At 41.3% G+C, this 18,682-nt stretch overlaps 1 protein-coding gene across 5 annotated transcripts in view; it reads left to right on the top strand.

The window, feature by feature from the left end:
• Positions 1–373: 373 nt before the first annotated feature.
• LOC146776419 (DNA replication factor Cdt1-like) overlaps positions 374–18,682 on the top strand; it is a 33,842-nt gene continuing 15,533 nt past the window's right edge. The window contains exons 1-6 of one of the 5 annotated variants that reach the window (XM_085637775.1): positions 374–521; positions 5,373–5,462; positions 6,976–7,020; positions 7,102–7,205; positions 12,264–12,412; positions 16,677–17,524. In XM_085637775.1, coding sequence (XP_085493901.1) covers positions 12,320–12,412; positions 16,677–17,524 — 941 coding nt within the window. In that variant the 5' untranslated portion in view covers positions 374–521; positions 5,373–5,462; positions 6,976–7,020; positions 7,102–7,205; positions 12,264–12,319. Of the gene's footprint in view, positions 522–5,372; positions 5,463–6,243; positions 6,371–6,464; positions 6,558–6,975; positions 7,021–7,101; positions 7,206–12,263; positions 12,413–16,676; positions 17,525–18,682 lie in introns of those variants that run through there. The other 4 variants (XM_085637777.1, XM_085637774.1, XM_085637776.1 and 1 more) reach the window with 4 other exon arrangements.

Below are 18,682 nucleotides of genomic sequence, written 5' to 3'. Positions count from 1 at the left end.
TCCAGGGTATCAGTTGCTACCAGTGTTCTGGAAGAAAGCTGTGCTGCCTGGCTCTCGCCTGTTTCCTTTCTGTTCTTTCTACAATAAATCTTTGGATACATACAACGTTTCATCTTTATTACAATTGGCGATGACTTGGAAACGGATCTTCGTGGATTTGCGCATGAAATTCCTTTTTATTTTTTTTATTTTTTTCAACATTTTTGCCGCAAGTACATCCTGAAGAGGGTTTTATTTGTTTGTAAACCCTCCACAGTGATACTTCTGGCCTACACACTAATGGAATTCTGCAGACCCCCGCTGTCTTCTAGAAAGCAACGTTATCTACTGTGACGTGTTGCCTGATACATCAACACGCAAGGTCAGGCAGCGTGACCTTGCGTAGCGGTCATCTTGAATTTACTCAGGGCTGTGTCGGGAAAATATCGGACTGGCTCCTACAACGTGAAGTGGATTTTATGGTTTCTCGTTTAAGAATTTACAGATTTTAACTGTTTTTGAACTACTATCCAGGGAAACAGGTGAGATAGTCGGGAGACGACTATTAAATAATTTTTATTGCTCACTATTCACTATTTCTACTACATCTTCACCAATACCATTGTGATTGTTTTTAAAACTGCTGGGACTATTATTTTTTTTTTAATTATTGTGAAAGCACATTATCTTCACCGTAAGTTACAGATAGATAATACACATCCTGGTTTATTTAGCTGAGCATGGAACAAGGTGATCAGGAACCTCAAGAAGTGGAACAAGTTATGGCACAGCAAAGTTTCATGATTAGTCCTCCACATCCATTTTGGGCAACTGGATCCCAACCAAGTATGAAATGGTTGGAATGGAAGGATTACTTTGTAAATTATATTGAAGCAGTGGATGAGGATGGTAAGATGAAGCCTGATCAGATGAAAACACTGTTACTCCATTCTTTAGGGCCTGTCGGATGGAAACTTATTCTCGTATGCCCAAAATTATAAGCGGTGAAGATAGTAATGTATTTGATTCAGCCTTAAAAGACCTTGACAAATACTTTGCCCCTAAAGTCTTCATTGGTGTGGTACGTCACAAGTTTTTCCAAAGGAAACAGAACAAAGAGGGACTTGTAGATGAGTGGGTGGATGAGCTTAAAAAACTGGCTATTGACTGTAAATTTGGAAATCTACATGACAACTTAATATGTGACCAGTTAGACATGCATAATAACAATTCTACTATCCAAGATCGCTTATGGGTCAACGGGAGTGCACCATTGGAAAATGTTTTAGCTAACTTGAGGAAGGCTGAAATGTCTGGGAGATGTGCCACTGTGATTAAAGAATCTGAAAAAGATTCTGGGGGAGTCTTCCAAGTACAGAACACAAGTAGAAACCAATACCAATACACCATGGGTCGTGGTCTAAGTCAACCACAGAGGAACTTGTGGAGAGACAGGAAACCAGAAGAAAGAAGGTGTTACTGCTGTGATAGCAAGGAACACTTGGCTTATAGCAAATATTGCCCTGCATCTAGGAAGAAATGTAGTATTTGTGGTTTGTTTGGTCATTTTAGCGAAATGTGTCGGAGAAGAAATAATAATGTTAAATATGTATGGAATGAAGAGGATGGTACTGATGGGGACGCATAAAATGAGAGTAGTTGTGTAAAAAGTTTGCAGGGAAACTTTGTTCTAAATGTCATTGACAATTTACTAAAATGAAAGCCTCTATGTGAGATATCTATGGGTGGAGTGACAGTCAACATGTTTGCTGATTCAGGTTCACCCTATACTATTGTAAATGAAGCGGTGTAGAAAGAAGAATTTGTTTAAAAAATTGGGCATCAGTTATACCCCACGGATGTTAACCCGGTAAGTTTCACCGGTGAAAAATCCAATATGTTAGGCTTCAGATGGCTTACATTCCTATTAAAAGGGAGGTCGGCAAGGGGGAAGTTGTATGTGGCCAAACTTGGTCCATCAGTGCTTGGCTGGATGGATCAAAAGAAATTACATATCATCCTTGACCCTAATAGCGAAGAAAAAGTTCTAGAAATTGATGAAACCAGTAAGTTGGAAGATGTCTTGGTCAAAAAATTTGCAGCAGTTTTGGGGAAAAAGTTAGGAGCACTCCAGGGGTTTGAACACAATATTGTATTTAAGAAGGATGCTGAACCTAAGGTCCACAAAACAAGACCTATTCCTATGTTGATAAGGGACAAAATTAATAAAGAGTTAGAGGGTTTGATGGCAAAAGGTGTGATCGAGGAAGTGGAGAGTTCGGAGTGGATTTCTCCAGTGGTGGTAGCGCACAAAAGCAATGGAAAAATCCACTTATGCATTGACTTGCGACACCTGAATAATAACATTGTCATTGAGAAATTTCCCCTGCCCAAGAGCAATGAAATGGTTTCTTCGCTCAAGGGGGCGACCTGGTTTTCCACCATTGACTTATCGGCAGGTTACCACCAGGTCATACTCACGCCGGAGTCCAGAAAGCTCACTGCCTTCATTACGCCATTTGGCTGTTACCAATTCAGGCGCATGCCTTTCGGCCTTGCCTCGGCTGCTGCGGTTTTTCAGCGGTTGATGCATATACTCTTTGGCAAAATGAAGGGCGTGAGTTTCTTTCGAGATAACATTTTAGTCGCTGCCAAGGGAAGAAGAACATGATCGTATTTTGAATGAGGTGTTGGAAGTATTACAAAGAGTGGGTTTGACTGTTGAACTTAGCAAGTGTACGTTTGCTCAGAGGAGTTTGTCTTACTTAGGACATATTATAAATGAAGATGGGGTGAAACCCAAGCCCTCCTTGATCAATGCTATTGTAGGTTCACCTGCTCCAACTAGAAAAGATGAAGTAAGATCCTTTTTAGGCATGGCCGAATATTGTGCTAAGTTTATAACTAACTTTGCCAGCAAGGTGGCGAACATACGCTCACTTCTCAAGAAGAATGTAAAGTTTGAATGGTCGCCTGACTGTGAGGTAGAATGTTCCTGAGTCAAAGCTGACCTAGAAAAAGTGAGTGCTTTAAGTAGTTTTGACCCAAACTCAGAGTGTTTCCTAACTACTGATGTGAGTGATAAAGGACTGGGTGCGGTACTATCGCAAGAAATGGTGCGATGGTTGTGAGAGAATAATCATATTTGCATCTAGAGCTTTATCCCCAACAGAGAGCAAATACCCTATTATAGAGAGGGAGGCACTAGCTTGTGCTTGGGCCTTGGAACATTTTCGTGCCTTTGTTTGGGGTAAGCCAGTCACCTTTCACACTGACCATCAACCGTTGGTGAAAATTTTAAGGGCAGTGTTGGGGCCTCCGCCAGATTAGCCAGGATTTCCATGAGGATGAAAGAATATGTGTACAAGATCATCTATGTGCATGGCAAGGACAATGTGGTGGCTGACTGCCTGTCAAGATTACCTGTACCACTAGAAGAATGTGTGGATGATCCTTGGGGGAATTTTAGTATTGCCTTCGGACATGATTCTGGTACACCAGCTATTAGTAAGGCTGAATGGTTGGAAGAACAGCATAAGGATAAAGAGTTACAAGCTGTGTCAGAACATATCGGTAAATGCTGGCCTAGGAAAGATAGCATAACCGGTGATTTGATACCTTTTTGGGAGGTGAGAATGGAATTATATGTGGACAAGGATTTGATCTTGAGAGGTGACAGGATAATTCTACCTAAAACTTTGCAGAAGAAAGTGTTGCAATTGTGCCATGAAGGTCATATTGGGGTAATAAGGACCAAATTGGTGGTCAAAGGCATTTTTTGGTGGCCAGGTGTAGACAATGAGGTAGAGAGATTTGTAATAGAATGTTCGGTTTGTTGCTCAGCTGACAAATTCTTAAAGACCTTCAGGTCTCCTATGAGTGAGGGTTTAGTTCCTAGTCTTCCATGGGGAGTAGTGGCAGTGGATATTTTTGGACTGGTTGGCGAAGACAAAGACTATGGTTTGGTTACTATTGATCTATTTTCTAAATGGCCTGTCGTAGATATTTTTGCAAAAGTGGACACGAACACTGTTCTTGAATTTCTAGACAAACTGTTTGTCATTAAAGGCTTACCCGTTAGCATTTTAAGTGACAACGGAGAGCAATTTACTTCAAGGAATGCTAGAGATTATTTTGAGAGGAGTGGTATTAAGCACAAGACCACTTCTCTGTATAATCCAGGTGGCAATGGTACCATGGAGCGCTTTAACCGCTTGTTGAAAGGTGTGATCTAAGCAGCTATGAGCAAACAGATGGATTGGAAACTGGAGATACAAAAAGCTATTTGGGCATACAGGGTGACTACTCACGCTGGCATTGGTTTGTCTCCTTTCGTTATGATGAGGGGCAGGAAACCCAGATGCAAGTTTAGTCCCAGTTGGCTTTTGGATGGTAAAGTGGAGCAATGGTCTCCCACTGAGGTTAAAAACAGTTTAGAGTCGGTACATAAGAAAAGTAAGGAGTATTACGATGAGTGTCATGGTACTAAAGCTGTGCCAGTTGCGGTGGGTGACTGGGTCCGTATTAAAAGACCTTTGAAAGTCCCTAAGGGCGAGATTCAGTTTGAAGCACCGCAAGAGGTAGTTGAGGTTCTTCGCAATGCAGTCAAACTGAATGATGGAAGGGTCTGGAACCTTAAAAGGGTTGCTTTTGACTTGGAACATAAACCAGGTGTTCCATTTAATTTAGCTCCACCCGTAAAGATTTGTCGAACTTTGAGTGGGTGGAAGACTATTTTGATTATTGCACTGTCCAATCCAGGTTGGCTTCTTATTATGTTCATGATAGTGGACCGATGTAGGGTAACCAGGGTGCTGTGGAATTTAGGCAACAAGTCCAGGAGGACACCCTTGCCCCAGAGGAAGCTTCTTTTGGAAGAAGTGAGGAGGGGCATTCGGGCACCATTGAACCTGTTAAAGAAAATGTGGATACGGGTGACATTAGTAAGAGAAAAGGAGTTCTTCCCAGGTGGTTGAAAGAATATGTAATGTGACTTGTATTTATTTTCCTTGCTCTCCTATTGTTGATTTTTACATTCCTTTTTACTCATTACTCCACTGTGTTTTTTTAGGTCTCGCCTGGCGTTAGCAGCGCGCATGCGATACTCTCGCCATGCGAGTGCCTTTTGTAATCGATACAGATTCCAAACTGACTGAAAGCCACACCCTTGTTTTCAATTGGTGTGCGTCATCGTTTATGTTAAACGCTGATGCGTGATTGAAAACCGGGCTTTCAGGTTACCGCCTTGTCCACTTTAAGGATGGCCTATGTGGACAAGCTCACGTCATCTTGTTTTGTAAACGGAGACGTAGGCAATAAGGACTTTGGAAGCTTGTGACAATAGCTCTGTATTGTCATGGAAACTAAGCCGTGCTACTTTTTTTTTTATTCAGAACCATTGACACACGCGGCATGCAGCATGTTGCCAGAGTTACGTACTTTCGTGCTACATTGGCTTAGCTGCGCATGGATAGAAACAAAAGGTAAGCTTTTTTTTTTCTTTATTGCAGAAGTAACTTTCTGTTATATAATGTTTCTTCAAAGGCACCGCCCGCACGTTTATAACACGGGGTATGAATTTGTAAAAGCACAGTATAAATTGGTGCGTTGGTATTTATTTTGCGCTGGCTTAATTTATGATGTGCTGCCCTCTAGTGGACTCATGACAAGCTTCAGGGCAGCAGCACCTGACTTAGTCAACAACATTTTCAATGCTTGCCTTCGCTCTGTCTCTTCCTTCTCGTCTATGTCTCCCTGTTCCCTCTGGAATGCTCTTGCTGTTCCTTCACAGGTTCCAGTCCAGGGCATCAGTTGCTACCTGTGTCCTGGAAGGAAGCCGTGCTGCCTGGCTCTCGTCTGTTTAATTTCTGTTCAGTTTCTACAATAAATCTTCGGATACATACAACGTGTCATCTTTATTACAAAGATGAAATATATGTAGAACAACCGGTTATGCCCGTGACAGCACTTGGGATTCCACTGACCATTACATTTCACAGAATAGATCCAATCACTGACCGCACGCAGTATTTGATACAGTGGATAACCTGTGCTCGGCACTTTATGTCCATGTGATCTTTATATCCAAATGAATAAAACTTCTCTTTATAGCCGTTATGCCATCGTGTGACTAAGGTGAGTTACGAATCATATATATCTTAAGGTGCCACAGCTCAACACTGAACAGGTTCAGACTCCTGCCTTTCGTTCCCCCGTATTATATATTTTATATCACACCATCCCATTCCAACATGGCGGCCATTTATGGCAGTATAGTTCGTGTCATGATACGCATGCGCGGCGCGCAGTGCAGCTTTCGTAGTTCTTTATAATAAGCAGCGCACACGTGCTGCTACTGTTTGTAGCAGATGCCGCACAGCTGTTCTTCAAGGCAAGTCCACGGCTGCCTTCGCGTCACTGCGATGCCGTGCCCGATAGTTTCTTAACTGACTTCAGCCACACTCTGCACTGCTCGCGAAAAGTTTTGTGAGCAGTATGTGTTAATGTTCGGGAAATTTCCCTCTAACTTCTCTTCCTCACGCTAGCGAGCTGAAGGGGTTGTTGACTCACCTTACATGGTACCTTTATTAGATTCCTATTTTTCTGTTATCTTCAGACACTAAGGGTATTTTTTTTAAATCAATTTCGGTTGTCCCTGCAATGTTTGGCATGAACGAAGATATTCCAGTAAGCGTTTCCACCTTAGTTGCAAGAATGCAAGTGCACTGTTTTGCACCTAATGTTTGCAAGCCATCGCACATTTGTTTGCGTACTTGTATGTAGATGGTGACATTTCCGTATTCATGCTAATTATACTAGTCTCCTCTCTAGGCTAGGGCTACGTAATCTGTTTTAGACGTTTTTCCGTTTGTCAACTCTAGTAGCCTTACCTATCCCCCTACTTCGGTGTGTATTCATTCCCTCTCGGTGGTCTTACCGCGTCAATTTTTGCCACTCCGTGCTAAACCTAATTACAAGTTCTCTTTACTTTCTCAGCTGCCTGCGAGAAGCACGCCTTCCATTATTACGCTGCCCTTGCAGGTATATGATTTTAAGCTTTCTTTATCGCTCATGAGACGCCGACCCCAGTACACAATTTACGAATTCTTGTTATTATTCCAGGACATTTGCCTAGTCCAGAGACCACAGGAAACATCAGGAAGTTTATCAGTGGCTATATCTGCAAAATATAAACTTTGGCTGTAAATCAAACGGGTACATTAAAGGTAGGATAACTTTTTTACTAGTTCTTTCTTGTGTGTCCCTGATCCGCACGCTATTTAAGGTAGTACTTTTGGTCTCTGATTGTTTATAGGGGGCTCTAGTTTCTTTCTTTATATCTGCTACTTTTTCTAGTTCTCATTACTGGGGGGTCGCTGTGTTTCTTGGTACACACTATGGGTTTCCTCACTGTTAGTTTATGCATGGTCACATATTTTCAGTCTTAAGCTTTGGTGAAGGGGTTTGGTTCAGGTCAATGGTTCCAAATCGTAACACTCTTGTTATTTTTTAAGTAATGGTTGTTAGGCATAGTTATTGTACATTGTCTTTGTGGGTCTTTTGCCTTGTAATTGGCATGTGGCTTTCCTGAAGGAGTTGCGCTGAAATACGCATGGATGGCATTTGAACATAAGCCACACGAAGATGAACCAGGACCATCCATGGTCTAATACAGTTTAAGAGTGATTTCAATCTTTAATTTTATTGAGTATCTCTTGTATGAGACTCCACTGCTATTACGTTTTTAATAATTGTTCCTGCATTTTACTGTGTGTGTGTGTGGTTTTAGAAGGAATGTTGATACAAAAGGTGTATGTTTGAAACATCTATTGATCTTGGAGCTATATTGATGCATAAGCTTCTATATTTGCTAAAATGTTTTTCTAATTTATAATACATTGATTATTCATTTTGTATGTATAATTAACTTTTTTGACCCCACACGCTGTAGAAATCTCCTTGCCCTAGTATGTAATGTGAATTGTTTTGAAACCGTATGGTAGCCTAAATCTGTATACACTAATTACTTTTTCCCTGCCCTAGGTACCTTATGGAATAGCAGGGGGGCCCCTTCCATTTACAACGGATACTTTCTTTGCCAGTGCTTTTATTTTTTTTAACTCATCCTTGTTTCAATTATACCTTTATATTCTAGTCATTCAAAACCAATAGATCTTTCTTTCCCCAAATATGAATTGTGGTTTCCTGCATGTTTTACAAATTAAAGGGCTTTCTGCCTTTTCGGAAGGAACGCCACCTACACTCCAAATCTGAACATGTGAAGAGCTGTCCTTCCTCTTTTGTCCCATTGAAAAGTTGTACTCCTCCTTACCATATTCGGCGTTCCGTTGCTTTATCACTGCACTTGTGCTATACAAGAATGCTATATAGCTATGCATTTACTTTTAGAGTTCTCAAGGAGGCAAAAGCAGGAGCACCACTCTTGTAGAACTACTTCCTCTATAGCTTGTACCTGCTACTTGAAGCTAAATTAAAAATCTGATTCAAAAAAAATAATAATAATTTAGGCAAAGCAAAAAAGGTTTCTTTGAGCTATCTTCTACTTTTAACTAAAACTGTTTTTAAGCTTTTAGACTCTTGATACTAAAGTTAAGGAATAGTGAGGACGGTTAGGTTTTGAGCCTGAAAGACATCCTTCCAATTCTATTGATCAAGTCAAAGAGAGACTTCTATCCTGCTCAGTTTTTTTTAGGTCTGGCATTATCCAAGAACATTTAATTTTACTAAAATTATATGGGACATATTTATAGGGGTTTAGTCAGTCCTCTACATTGTTAGTTGTTGTCATTAACATTTTTCGACTACAGCGTAGAGCATGAGGGTCAACCCACTTGAGCTATTGGTTACCTTTACTGTGAGTGACAGCATTTTGCTCTTTCACAAGGAGCCCATTCACACACAAAGTAGTTCCTTTCAGTAACAGACTTGTACAGCAATGTGTACGTTTTAGGACACCCACAAATATTTTCGCTTTTAGACACTTTTTCCTATATATTGTCACAGGTCTGTTGTCTGCTCCAAAAAAGTTTTGCAAAAAGTGTGGCAAAGGTAAAAGGCTGGTAACCAACACCAGACTTTTTGTCTTTAACATCACTTTTTTAATTGCAAGAATTGTAGATTAAGGGGTACATTTGAGATCACACCTGAAACCAGGACAATTTGAACCATCAAGCCTGTCCACTGTTCAAATCCTACCAATATTTTGAGGCAATGTTGGCGTTTCCAGCTTTCACTGGCTGCCATTTTGTTTCGGTACATCATCTGTGATGATCAGAGGTGGCAGTGCTGGGGATGACACATTTTCAACTGAGCTACGAGCCAAAATCGTCCTCATTTGACATGGTCACTTTGTGGATTTCTGAAAATGAACACTTATTTCCGGAGGAGAAATTAGTCTCTCTACAGTTGACTGAATTATCAAACAGCTAGCTAGTGGCAGTCCACTGCCTCAAATGTAGTTTGGGATTCACTCCACATGTTGGGGTATCAAAAAAATCGACCCTCTTGCCACTAGCTAAGATTGCGACAACCATGCTGCAGACACATGTCTATCATTTTTGTCAGTCTTTATATACTGATGATGGAGAAACATTGATTGTTCAGCTGTACATTCCTATTGCAGTTATCCTACAAATTAGCCAAACATTTATTAAATAAATGGCTGCATCAATGTCCTGATTCCTTTTCTGAGACATAAATCATCCTCTGCGCTTTTTGAGATTCAAAATAATCCTTTCATCATTGGTAACATTCTTAACTCAGAGAACCCGATTTAATAGCTAATTGTTTGATGACCTAAAACCTCCTCTAAATCTTCACTGCTGATGTTTGTTGTTTCCACATCCAATGCAATGATGTACCTCCCATTTAACATTCTCTTCAACTCCCTACACATGGATAACAGCTCTCATTCATCCAGGTAGCTCACCTTATGGGACACTTCTTTTCCAGTAGGTCTACACTCTAGACCCTCCCCCGCGCAATCTGTTTTCAACCAGATTAATCACATTGTAATTTTTACTCTTTCCGACTGACTGCCAAGAGGCCTGGCGTCGTGCCTGAAACGCGTACGTCACTCGAGCCTTTCCAGCACATCGCCAATTCAGATTACAAAGCCAGCTGTGCCGATGTTATACAGTCGCGGAAAACCACATAATGTAAATAGGTCAGTGGGCTACTGCGTGTGTGTAGGTGGCTCTGTGGGTGGCTCTATTTGTGTGTGAGTTGCTCTGTGTGTGTGGCTCTGTGTGGGTGCAAATGCAATAGGTCTCGCATTTGAGAGTGATTAAGCTATTGACATTGTAAATAACAATGCAGTTTCTTTAAATGTTTTAAAAACAAAAACATAAACAAAAATGTCATGAGCAATGCCAATAGCTCCAACTTTAACAATGCCGAGACCATTGCATTGTAAATGCTGGTTACTCTTTCCGACTGACTGTACCAAACTCGTACATTTAGAATTGTCTACAAATAACATGATGGATTCGTTTTCTTAAGTCACTTTGGACTAATTTATCCAGAAATGTATCAGTCACCTCTACCATCTCTCAAGTGTATTTCTCTGATCACCTCCCAGTACTGATGGTTCAATCAACTCCTAGATTTGAAGAGAACGTTGTTCTGGTGTGTGACTGAACATAACGGATCTTACCAGGGGATTCTTGAGCCTACATCTCTATTGTTACATTTATGTACTATTCTTTTATTTGCTTATGAGGTCTGACGCACATGTTTTTCCAAAAGTGCATTTTATCAAGTACATCATGTTTTTCATTTTGCATGTCAACCTGTCTCTTATCTGGGTGTCCGGACCTGTTCTAGGGGGTGCTTAATTATTCCCCCTTTTATCGCTGCAGTGCAATTTGCACATTTCAAAACTGCCATCCTCTCCTGAAGGTCAGCTTAGGATTTAAAAAATAGTATAATTTGTCATCCTAGTTTTTATTGCTTATCTTAACATGTAAAAGTGATCTTGAAGAGGACAATATCAATTTTGCCTCCCCTTGTGTATGCTTCTTCTCTGTACTACTTTTGATTGATCACCTGGTCAATTCTATCTAGAATTATGAGTAACTACTTAAGGAAAGCTTACAGTGTCTTGTTCATGTGTTTGATTTTCTCTCAACTATTACAATCCTCTTCATTCCTAGTAACGGACTGTACGATACCTTCCTCTTCAGTCTCTGCCTGAGTGTTGGCTCTGGTTTGAGTTTTTCACGAGGTTCCACTTCTTGTGGCACTTTCACAAGGCTTAAGAAGATTGCAAGAGTTTGGTTACCGTCTTGTGTGGTACTGTTTTAACTGTGCCTGAGAAAGTTGTTCTTCCTTGTCTCTCAAACTTTAATGTTAATATGTTGGTGTTCTCTGTCCACCCCTGAATTCCACATCTCATATTTGCATAGTCTGTTTTTTTTTTTTTTTTTTGGTGTATTTTTATGTCCCATGCTTTACCCTCACCCCCCTATAATCGCCACCAAAAATGGCAGACAAATAAGTCAAGGGAGACTGGGCAGGGTAGGAACTCAGATCTGTGACAAGGAAGAGTGAAACTTGAGGCATGAAGATTAACGGCCAGAGCTGCCGACTCTGGAACTGGGCAACTGGGTTCAAGTCTCGGTTTCGCCTCAACATCCTGTGATTCTGGGCAAATCGCTCAATCTCCTCATGCCTACTAAAATTGAAAGAATTAATATATCCTTGTGTAAGGTAACTGGTGCTCATGTAAAGTGCTCCAGTACCTTCGAGTCGAGTTTGCACTATATAAAACTGGAAAGAAAAAAAATCATGTCGCTACTGCCTCGCCCAGTCATACTCCTAGCTGTTTGAGGCTATGCCAAGCTCATTCTTCTGGTGACAGCCGGGTTGCAAGAAAGTACAGAAAGCAATGCCACACCCATTTATATTATTTTTTAACAGCATACTTTGAGAGCGCAGAGACAGAAGGAAGAATACTATTGGAGAAACTGTACTTACTGAGCAATAAATCAACTCTGTAGTGGTGGGCAAGTGACTGCCATGCAGGTGTAATGAAATACTTTTGACTTTGTTTTGTTTTGCAGTCTGTTTTGTACACACTGTTTTTTTAAAAAAAAACTCTGTTCATTTACTTGTAAGTCTTGAGTTTATGCTTTTGTCACTGGGCAGTTTGTTCCTGGTCCACAGTTTGTCTCCTTCCAGTACATATTTGTGAGCACTGACCTTCGGTTGTGAACAGTTTGTACAGCGCATCGCTGATGTCTAATGGGTAACTCTTCTTACAGCTCAGTAGCCCCCCTCCAGGACAGCTCAGCGTCACTCCAAACCTTTGCCTATATTAATGGACAAGAATTCCAAAAACGTTGTGAATGAAATGTTGTCACCAATATGGCGGAGCCCGTGGAAGGAGCGCCTTCATGCTCTGCATGAGACGGTGAGTCCATGTAGATCTGTGAGCTATTTAATCACCGGATAACCCAGGCCAGTTTGCTTAATCATGAATTCACTAAACCGGACTGTAAAACTAGGGCAGATCTGGAAAAAGTTGTATGCCGGGTGGCAGTGGTGTCCAAGGGAAACCTGCTTGATCGAAGTTAGGGGGCCCATGACCTTCTAGCCTAGCTTATGAAGCCTCGTTTACTGTAAGTCTAAGTGCTTGGACTCTGTAAGACTTTGTGCGCTAAGGAGTCAAGGCAGATGTCCCTGCAGAGTTTTAACATGCATTGCAGGGACAATGACCACTCCTCGTTGAACTGCTGTCATTTGCAAATTGAGACTGGTGTGGCCTAGTGGTGATGTTGGGCCTGATTGGTTTGAGCTATGGAAGTGTTTGTGATGTTTTGATTCCCTGTTTTGCTCTATTGCTTGAACTATGGTGTACAATTCAAGTTTCCTGTAAACCACGACCGTCCATCAATTTAGGACGAAGAAAACCCCTATATGTAGGGCATAGAATGTATTCTACCACTTCACCAGCCTTCCTAAGGAACACACTTTGTATTTTGATTGCAATTCAGCATAGTGAAAGATTTGTCTATTGCCTCTGCTTCTCTTCCACACACCTAAAACTATAAAGTATGCATTTGGCATATGTTTATTTCACTTTTTATGAAGGGAATTTTGCTAACAAATATTTCAATGTACATGTAATCGCATATTTAATTACCCTTTGGACAGCACAGCAGGAACACCACCAAATTGTTCATAAATTTGCATTTAAATGTGTGTTTTAGATTATTTTTCAGGATGACCTAAATCACAAACTAGTGTCATTGTTGTCAATGTTTCAGCAGTAAAACCTATTTGACCCAGTCTGGCTAGGGACAAAAGCGCACTCTGCCGAAACACGTTTTTTTTTTTTTCCTTTACTTACACCTGAATCCATTTTTTAGGGACCTACTCTCACCAAAAATATAGACTACCTCATACCACCAGGAATCTCTTAATCACAGGACCCAAAAAGGGCACAGGAACTCAATTAGTTGGACTGCCTCCTGTAGAATTGTAACCCTTTACCAGCACATGCGATTGACCATGTCAATTTTGTTACCATAATGTTTAACTCAAAAAAGAATAATTGCTCTATCTTAGGTGATGACCGGACACCAGATATGGTGAGATCAGACCTATGCTGATTTGCACATGGTTTATCACTGTTTTATGAGCAAAAAATTATGGAATGTGTTCCACTGTAAAAACTAAGTGACTAATTCAAGCAACCTACCCTACACATTTTTGCTTTTCTCACTTACATTCAAAGCATAAGATTCGGGGTGGGGAAGATAATAAATCTGAAAATATAACCAATCTAAAGCGAGAAGGCCACACCCTAAATTTGAATGTTTCATAAAAAGCAATCCCTCTTCATCATAAAGATTTACATTCAGATGCAAATTGCTCTTTTTAGGTCATTGTGAGGGTGGCTGTTGCAAAACCATAGGAAAAGGATCAGTGAGCTAGAACATATTAATAGATCTAAATTAATGGATATAAATATGTAGCACATCAATATTTTTTTTATTATGAATGAAGATAGGCGACACCTCCTGATATCTCGTACTAAAACCGGAAGGATATCCAAAGCCTTTTTAATGACTTGACTGGCATGTTTGTAATAAGCTCAATTCTCAAAGTTGATATAGTCTTCTGTATTGCCTATGATGTTAGAATCTTTTATGTTTTTAAATAGAAGTCTGTGGAATTCATCATCTATTTGAATTAGTTTTGAAGAGGATGCCCAATTTACCAGGCTTTCTTTCAGAAAATAAATGGTTTCTAGTAAATTGGCACAGTGTCCCATAACTACAGTCTTTACAAAAGCCTCTCAATCATGTGTGTTGCATGTAGGGCGCAAGATGTCTCGGGAGCATCCATTGACTGCCTGCTTAAAGTGGTAATTACTCTTCAGACTCTTTGTACCAGTTGGGATAACAGGATGCACGTGATACCCAGGTGCCATCCCAGAAACTCTAAAGATGTCGGGCGTATATTCATACCTGGTACCCACCAGCCAGTTTCTTCCCACCAAGGTACCGGAGCTCCTATTCCATATTGTCCTTGGTATGTTTAAGGACTTGAAGTTCTGATCGGAGTAAATGCACACCAGCATAATCGGTTGATACCAGTTTCTCCCCCTGGTTTTCCTTTGCTCTGCAAAACCCACGGAGATGCAATATGTGCTGACTTGGAATGTTTCAAATCTAAGTGAAGCTCAGGTTTTTGTTATCCTTTTTTCCCACTTTTGCTTCCCAAGGAAGAATAAATATTGACACCATCCGACAAGTTGTTGAAGTTAGAAAATGCTGTCGGAGCTAGCTTGAGGTTTTGTCTATTTTTCCTGCTACCTCTGCTTCGTTCAATAGCTACAGTAAACAATCGTGGTAAGCCTTAAAACACATAAGGGCTCTCACACCAAACCTTTCCCTGTTGCTTAGAATTAGATCTGTATATAGATTTGTAGTGCTTAGCAGTATTTTAGTCCCATCTGGGCTGCTGAAAGCTCTAGGTTCTTCTGCTTGGTTTGCATCATTATTTTATCCAACACCCTTGTTCCCATCTGTAAATAGTTGTATTCTTTCATGACTGCACTTGTAGTTTGAGTGTAATTACTGGTCACATAGCATCTCTGTTCCAAACCATCTCCCGTCCTTTTTCTTAAGTCTCAACTGCTCCTCTTCCGTACTCCTTTGAGAGTCAAGCATTTAACACGAGCAATGTGGTTACTCAGTTGGCGTTCAGTAGTGTCTGGTTCAGTAACACCAGCGATGAATGACAGTACCTGCTATGGTTACTGCCCACTAACCTCTGACTCCAAGCCAGAGATAAGGCCTCATGGAAAACCCAAATCCCACCACTTGGCCTGGATACACTTACCCACATCTACTGTGGGCATAATGCGAGTGTACGCATGTAGACCCTAGATGCACTCTCCCACATCAAATACAAACACCCTCATACCAGAACTCACAAATACAGCATGTGTCACCCACACATGTAGATATGGATTTCGTAGCAAAAACCAGTGAGTTTTTCCATTTTAAAACAATAAAAAGTTAAATCTAACCTCTGGCTGGAACGTTTGATGTGTAAAACCTAGGGAAACAAACTTCACACTGTAGTTATTTTTCCTATTAAGCTGGTATATCCATCATGTGATCTGATCTGGATGAGCTGTTGTGGTCCCTTCTTGGGTATGAGGATTGGAGTTAGAGCAAAGCTTTTACTAAGTTGCTCAGAGTTTGCATTGTACGGTCTCTCACAAGTGCCTCCGTCTCATTGCCTACAACGTGTCTTAAATTGATGACCAATATATAAAAGTTTGTTAGCTGTTGCACAGCAGACCAATTTGTCTGAGGCTGCTGAAATTAATTGTAATACTTGTATCCACTTCAGAATAAAGTTCCTGCTAAAATTTATAGCTGACATTGAACCATGTTCAATACCACACTTTTATTTGCCCTCAAACACTGATCTTTTTTTTCTGTCTCACTCTTGCATTCTCTCCCACATACACACCGATTGTTTTCCCCACACTTGGTATAGCTAGTACAGTGCATGTATTAATCAGAGCAGAGCACATAAAATGTTGGAAAGTGTGAACCCACCACTGGCATCCAACACAGTATGTCACTCGAGTTTAAGGTCCACGGTCACCCTACTGATGCTCCATCTCTGGCATGATCTGCCCAGTATAGTAATGTATGTTTATTATAATGTTTCAGCTGAGTGTGTTTTGTCATGTGGAAGGCTGAATGAAATAGTTTTTTTCGTCAAAACATTGTTGAAATTTTGCTTCCGAGATGACTTGCACAACATTTCATGATGAATAATTCCTAGTCTCCCAGATGAGTCAAGGTGCAATGTTGTGACCAATTTAGCAGTCTAGTGTCGTCATTACAAGGGTGCGGGCTGTCATTAGTTTACTACACTTAGTAATTTGACTAAATAGAATATTGTGAAGAATGAACACATTTCAAAGTATTATCTTTTGTTTGGTGGGAAGAGGACTTCTTACTTTTTCAAATTTGCATCCATAATTTGGAAATAAAACCAATCCTCTGTAGGCACAGTGGTACACAACAGGCATACACTTTATTGAAGTTATTTAATATATATTTGAGGGCCCTTCCAGGTAGGCCATATAGATCTATTGTGTATCGGCTGGCAATAAATGTCTCAATCCAACGTTTCCTTTACAGCCCGAGGAAAGCATGGTAGAGCTGAAACCGCATTTGAAAAGACTCCAAGAAATCAGTCGTGAACTCCATTTGCCTTTGACACCTGTGCCTTATGTCTCAGACCTCAATGATTTGCCAAGGCATCTTGTCAATAAGGGCTTAGAATCTGTTGATGGCTTGAAACGAGCTGGTCACTGGAAATCCAAGGAGGGGAAAATCAATTGGGAAGCCAAGGAGATAGAACAGGAGATAAATGAGGAACAGAAAGCCTATGAAGGGCAAAGTCTGCCATCAGTGCCTGCTTTTGAATTGTTGGACCGGGAGGGTTGCTTGAAACGGGTGCAAGAGATTGAGGCACGAGTCCAGAAACTAAAAGCCATGGAGGAAGAGCAGAAGCAGAAAGCCATAGAGGAAGGGCAGAAGCAAAAAAAACGAGCCGAAGAGCGGGAACAGAAATTTAGGGTAGAAGCTGGTCTGCCATCCCGTCCTATTATTCAGTTGCTGGATCACGAGGGCCAACTACAACGGGTTGAAATGCATGTTGCAAAGCCGAAAGCCATGAAGGAGGGGCACCAGAGTGCCAGAGAAGAGGAGGGGTGTGAAACTAAAGAGAAGAAATGGAAATGTAGAAAGGAGAAAGAGCTGGAACAGGAAGCCACTGGGGAACAGTGGCTGCCACCTCGGCCTGTGTTCGAATTGCTGGACCGACAAGGCTGCCTGAAACGGATGCAGCAGATTGACACACATATTGCAAAGCTGAAAGCTGCGGAAGAGAAGAAGCAGAGGGCCAGAGAGGAGGAGGAGGAGGAGGAGTGGAAATCGAAAGAGAAGAAAGCCAAGCTTATGGGATCCCAAGTCAAAGAGGAAAAGTGAGTAAGGAGCGTTTAACCAGAAGGGGTCGGGTAGTTTGGGGTGGATTGGGATGAGGTGCAAGCTTGGTATGGGTAAGTGTGCAACTGCTCTCGACCAGGTGCTCCAAGGCCTGCGGCAAGGGCCCCATCTTTGCTATTTTATTAGATGGCTGTCAAGTAACATTGAATTGCTTTTCTGATTACTGGCATGGGGTTGGACCTTGAAACAGCCTGACTTAACGAGTTGACCAACTTACTGATGCCTGTTTTTATCAACCCTGGATGGCTGCAAGTTTAAGCTGTTGGCTGTCTGTGTGAGCTATCTCGCTATCTCTCTCTCTGTTCTTGTTTATATCTGTTTATTGTATTTTCGGGAGACTATTTTAAAACAGTCCAACATTTCACAACTCTTCAACGCTGACACACACACTACTTGGTAACGAAAGTGAGTACAATACTTTGTCATCAGGAGAATATGGCATTGGTACAAATGTGGGACACCTTTCGGCTGCTAGGATGTCATAATATATCTGGAGTACCGGCTTTTGTGATTGCAGAAGTAAACAGTTAATGCTGTAAACAAATTGTGAGGACAACATTGACAATAAATGAACAGATCATTGGGGCATGCCCTCTGGCATGCTGTGGTATTCAGTCATCGTGTTTTACGTTCTGCCAGGCACAGTACAAGCTAAAGGTGTGGAGGTGGCAATTGTGGCTGCTGCCTAGTGGAGGAAGGTGAATGGCTGTACCAGCTACGCGAAAATTGTGCGTTACGGGCTGGGGTGTAGGCGAGTGTTCAGTGGTGTGTGCCCTGCACTTTACGATTGCGTGCAAAGGTGGGGGGGGATCATTTTTCAATGGAGTACTCTTGCTGCTTCCTTGTGTCAGTGCTGCTAGGGGGACGTTAAGCAGTGAAGGAGTCCAGGAGGTAACTACGAATAACGGTGGGGGGCATGGGTGGGCAGAGCGTTTCTCTGTCTGTTCTTGAGCTGTTCTGAATTTGATGTGGCTTTTCTTTTTTTATAATTGATCATAGGACTAGCTGCATATAATAGCTAAGGTTCCGCAGATCTAGCGTTGATGGTTGAAGTTGACATACAACATGCATTTTGCTCGTTTCATCAAATACTAAGGTTGGACATGCACTGTATCTTAAAGCTGATTGTTGAGCTT

Source organism: Triturus cristatus, chromosome 12, assembly GCF_964204655.1.
Source record: "Triturus cristatus chromosome 12, aTriCri1.1, whole genome shotgun sequence".
Taxonomy (NCBI): domain Eukaryota; kingdom Metazoa; phylum Chordata; class Amphibia; order Caudata; family Salamandridae; genus Triturus; species Triturus cristatus.
Note: the sequence above shows the minus strand (reverse complement) of the source record. Positions and strands in the feature narration are given on the sequence as shown.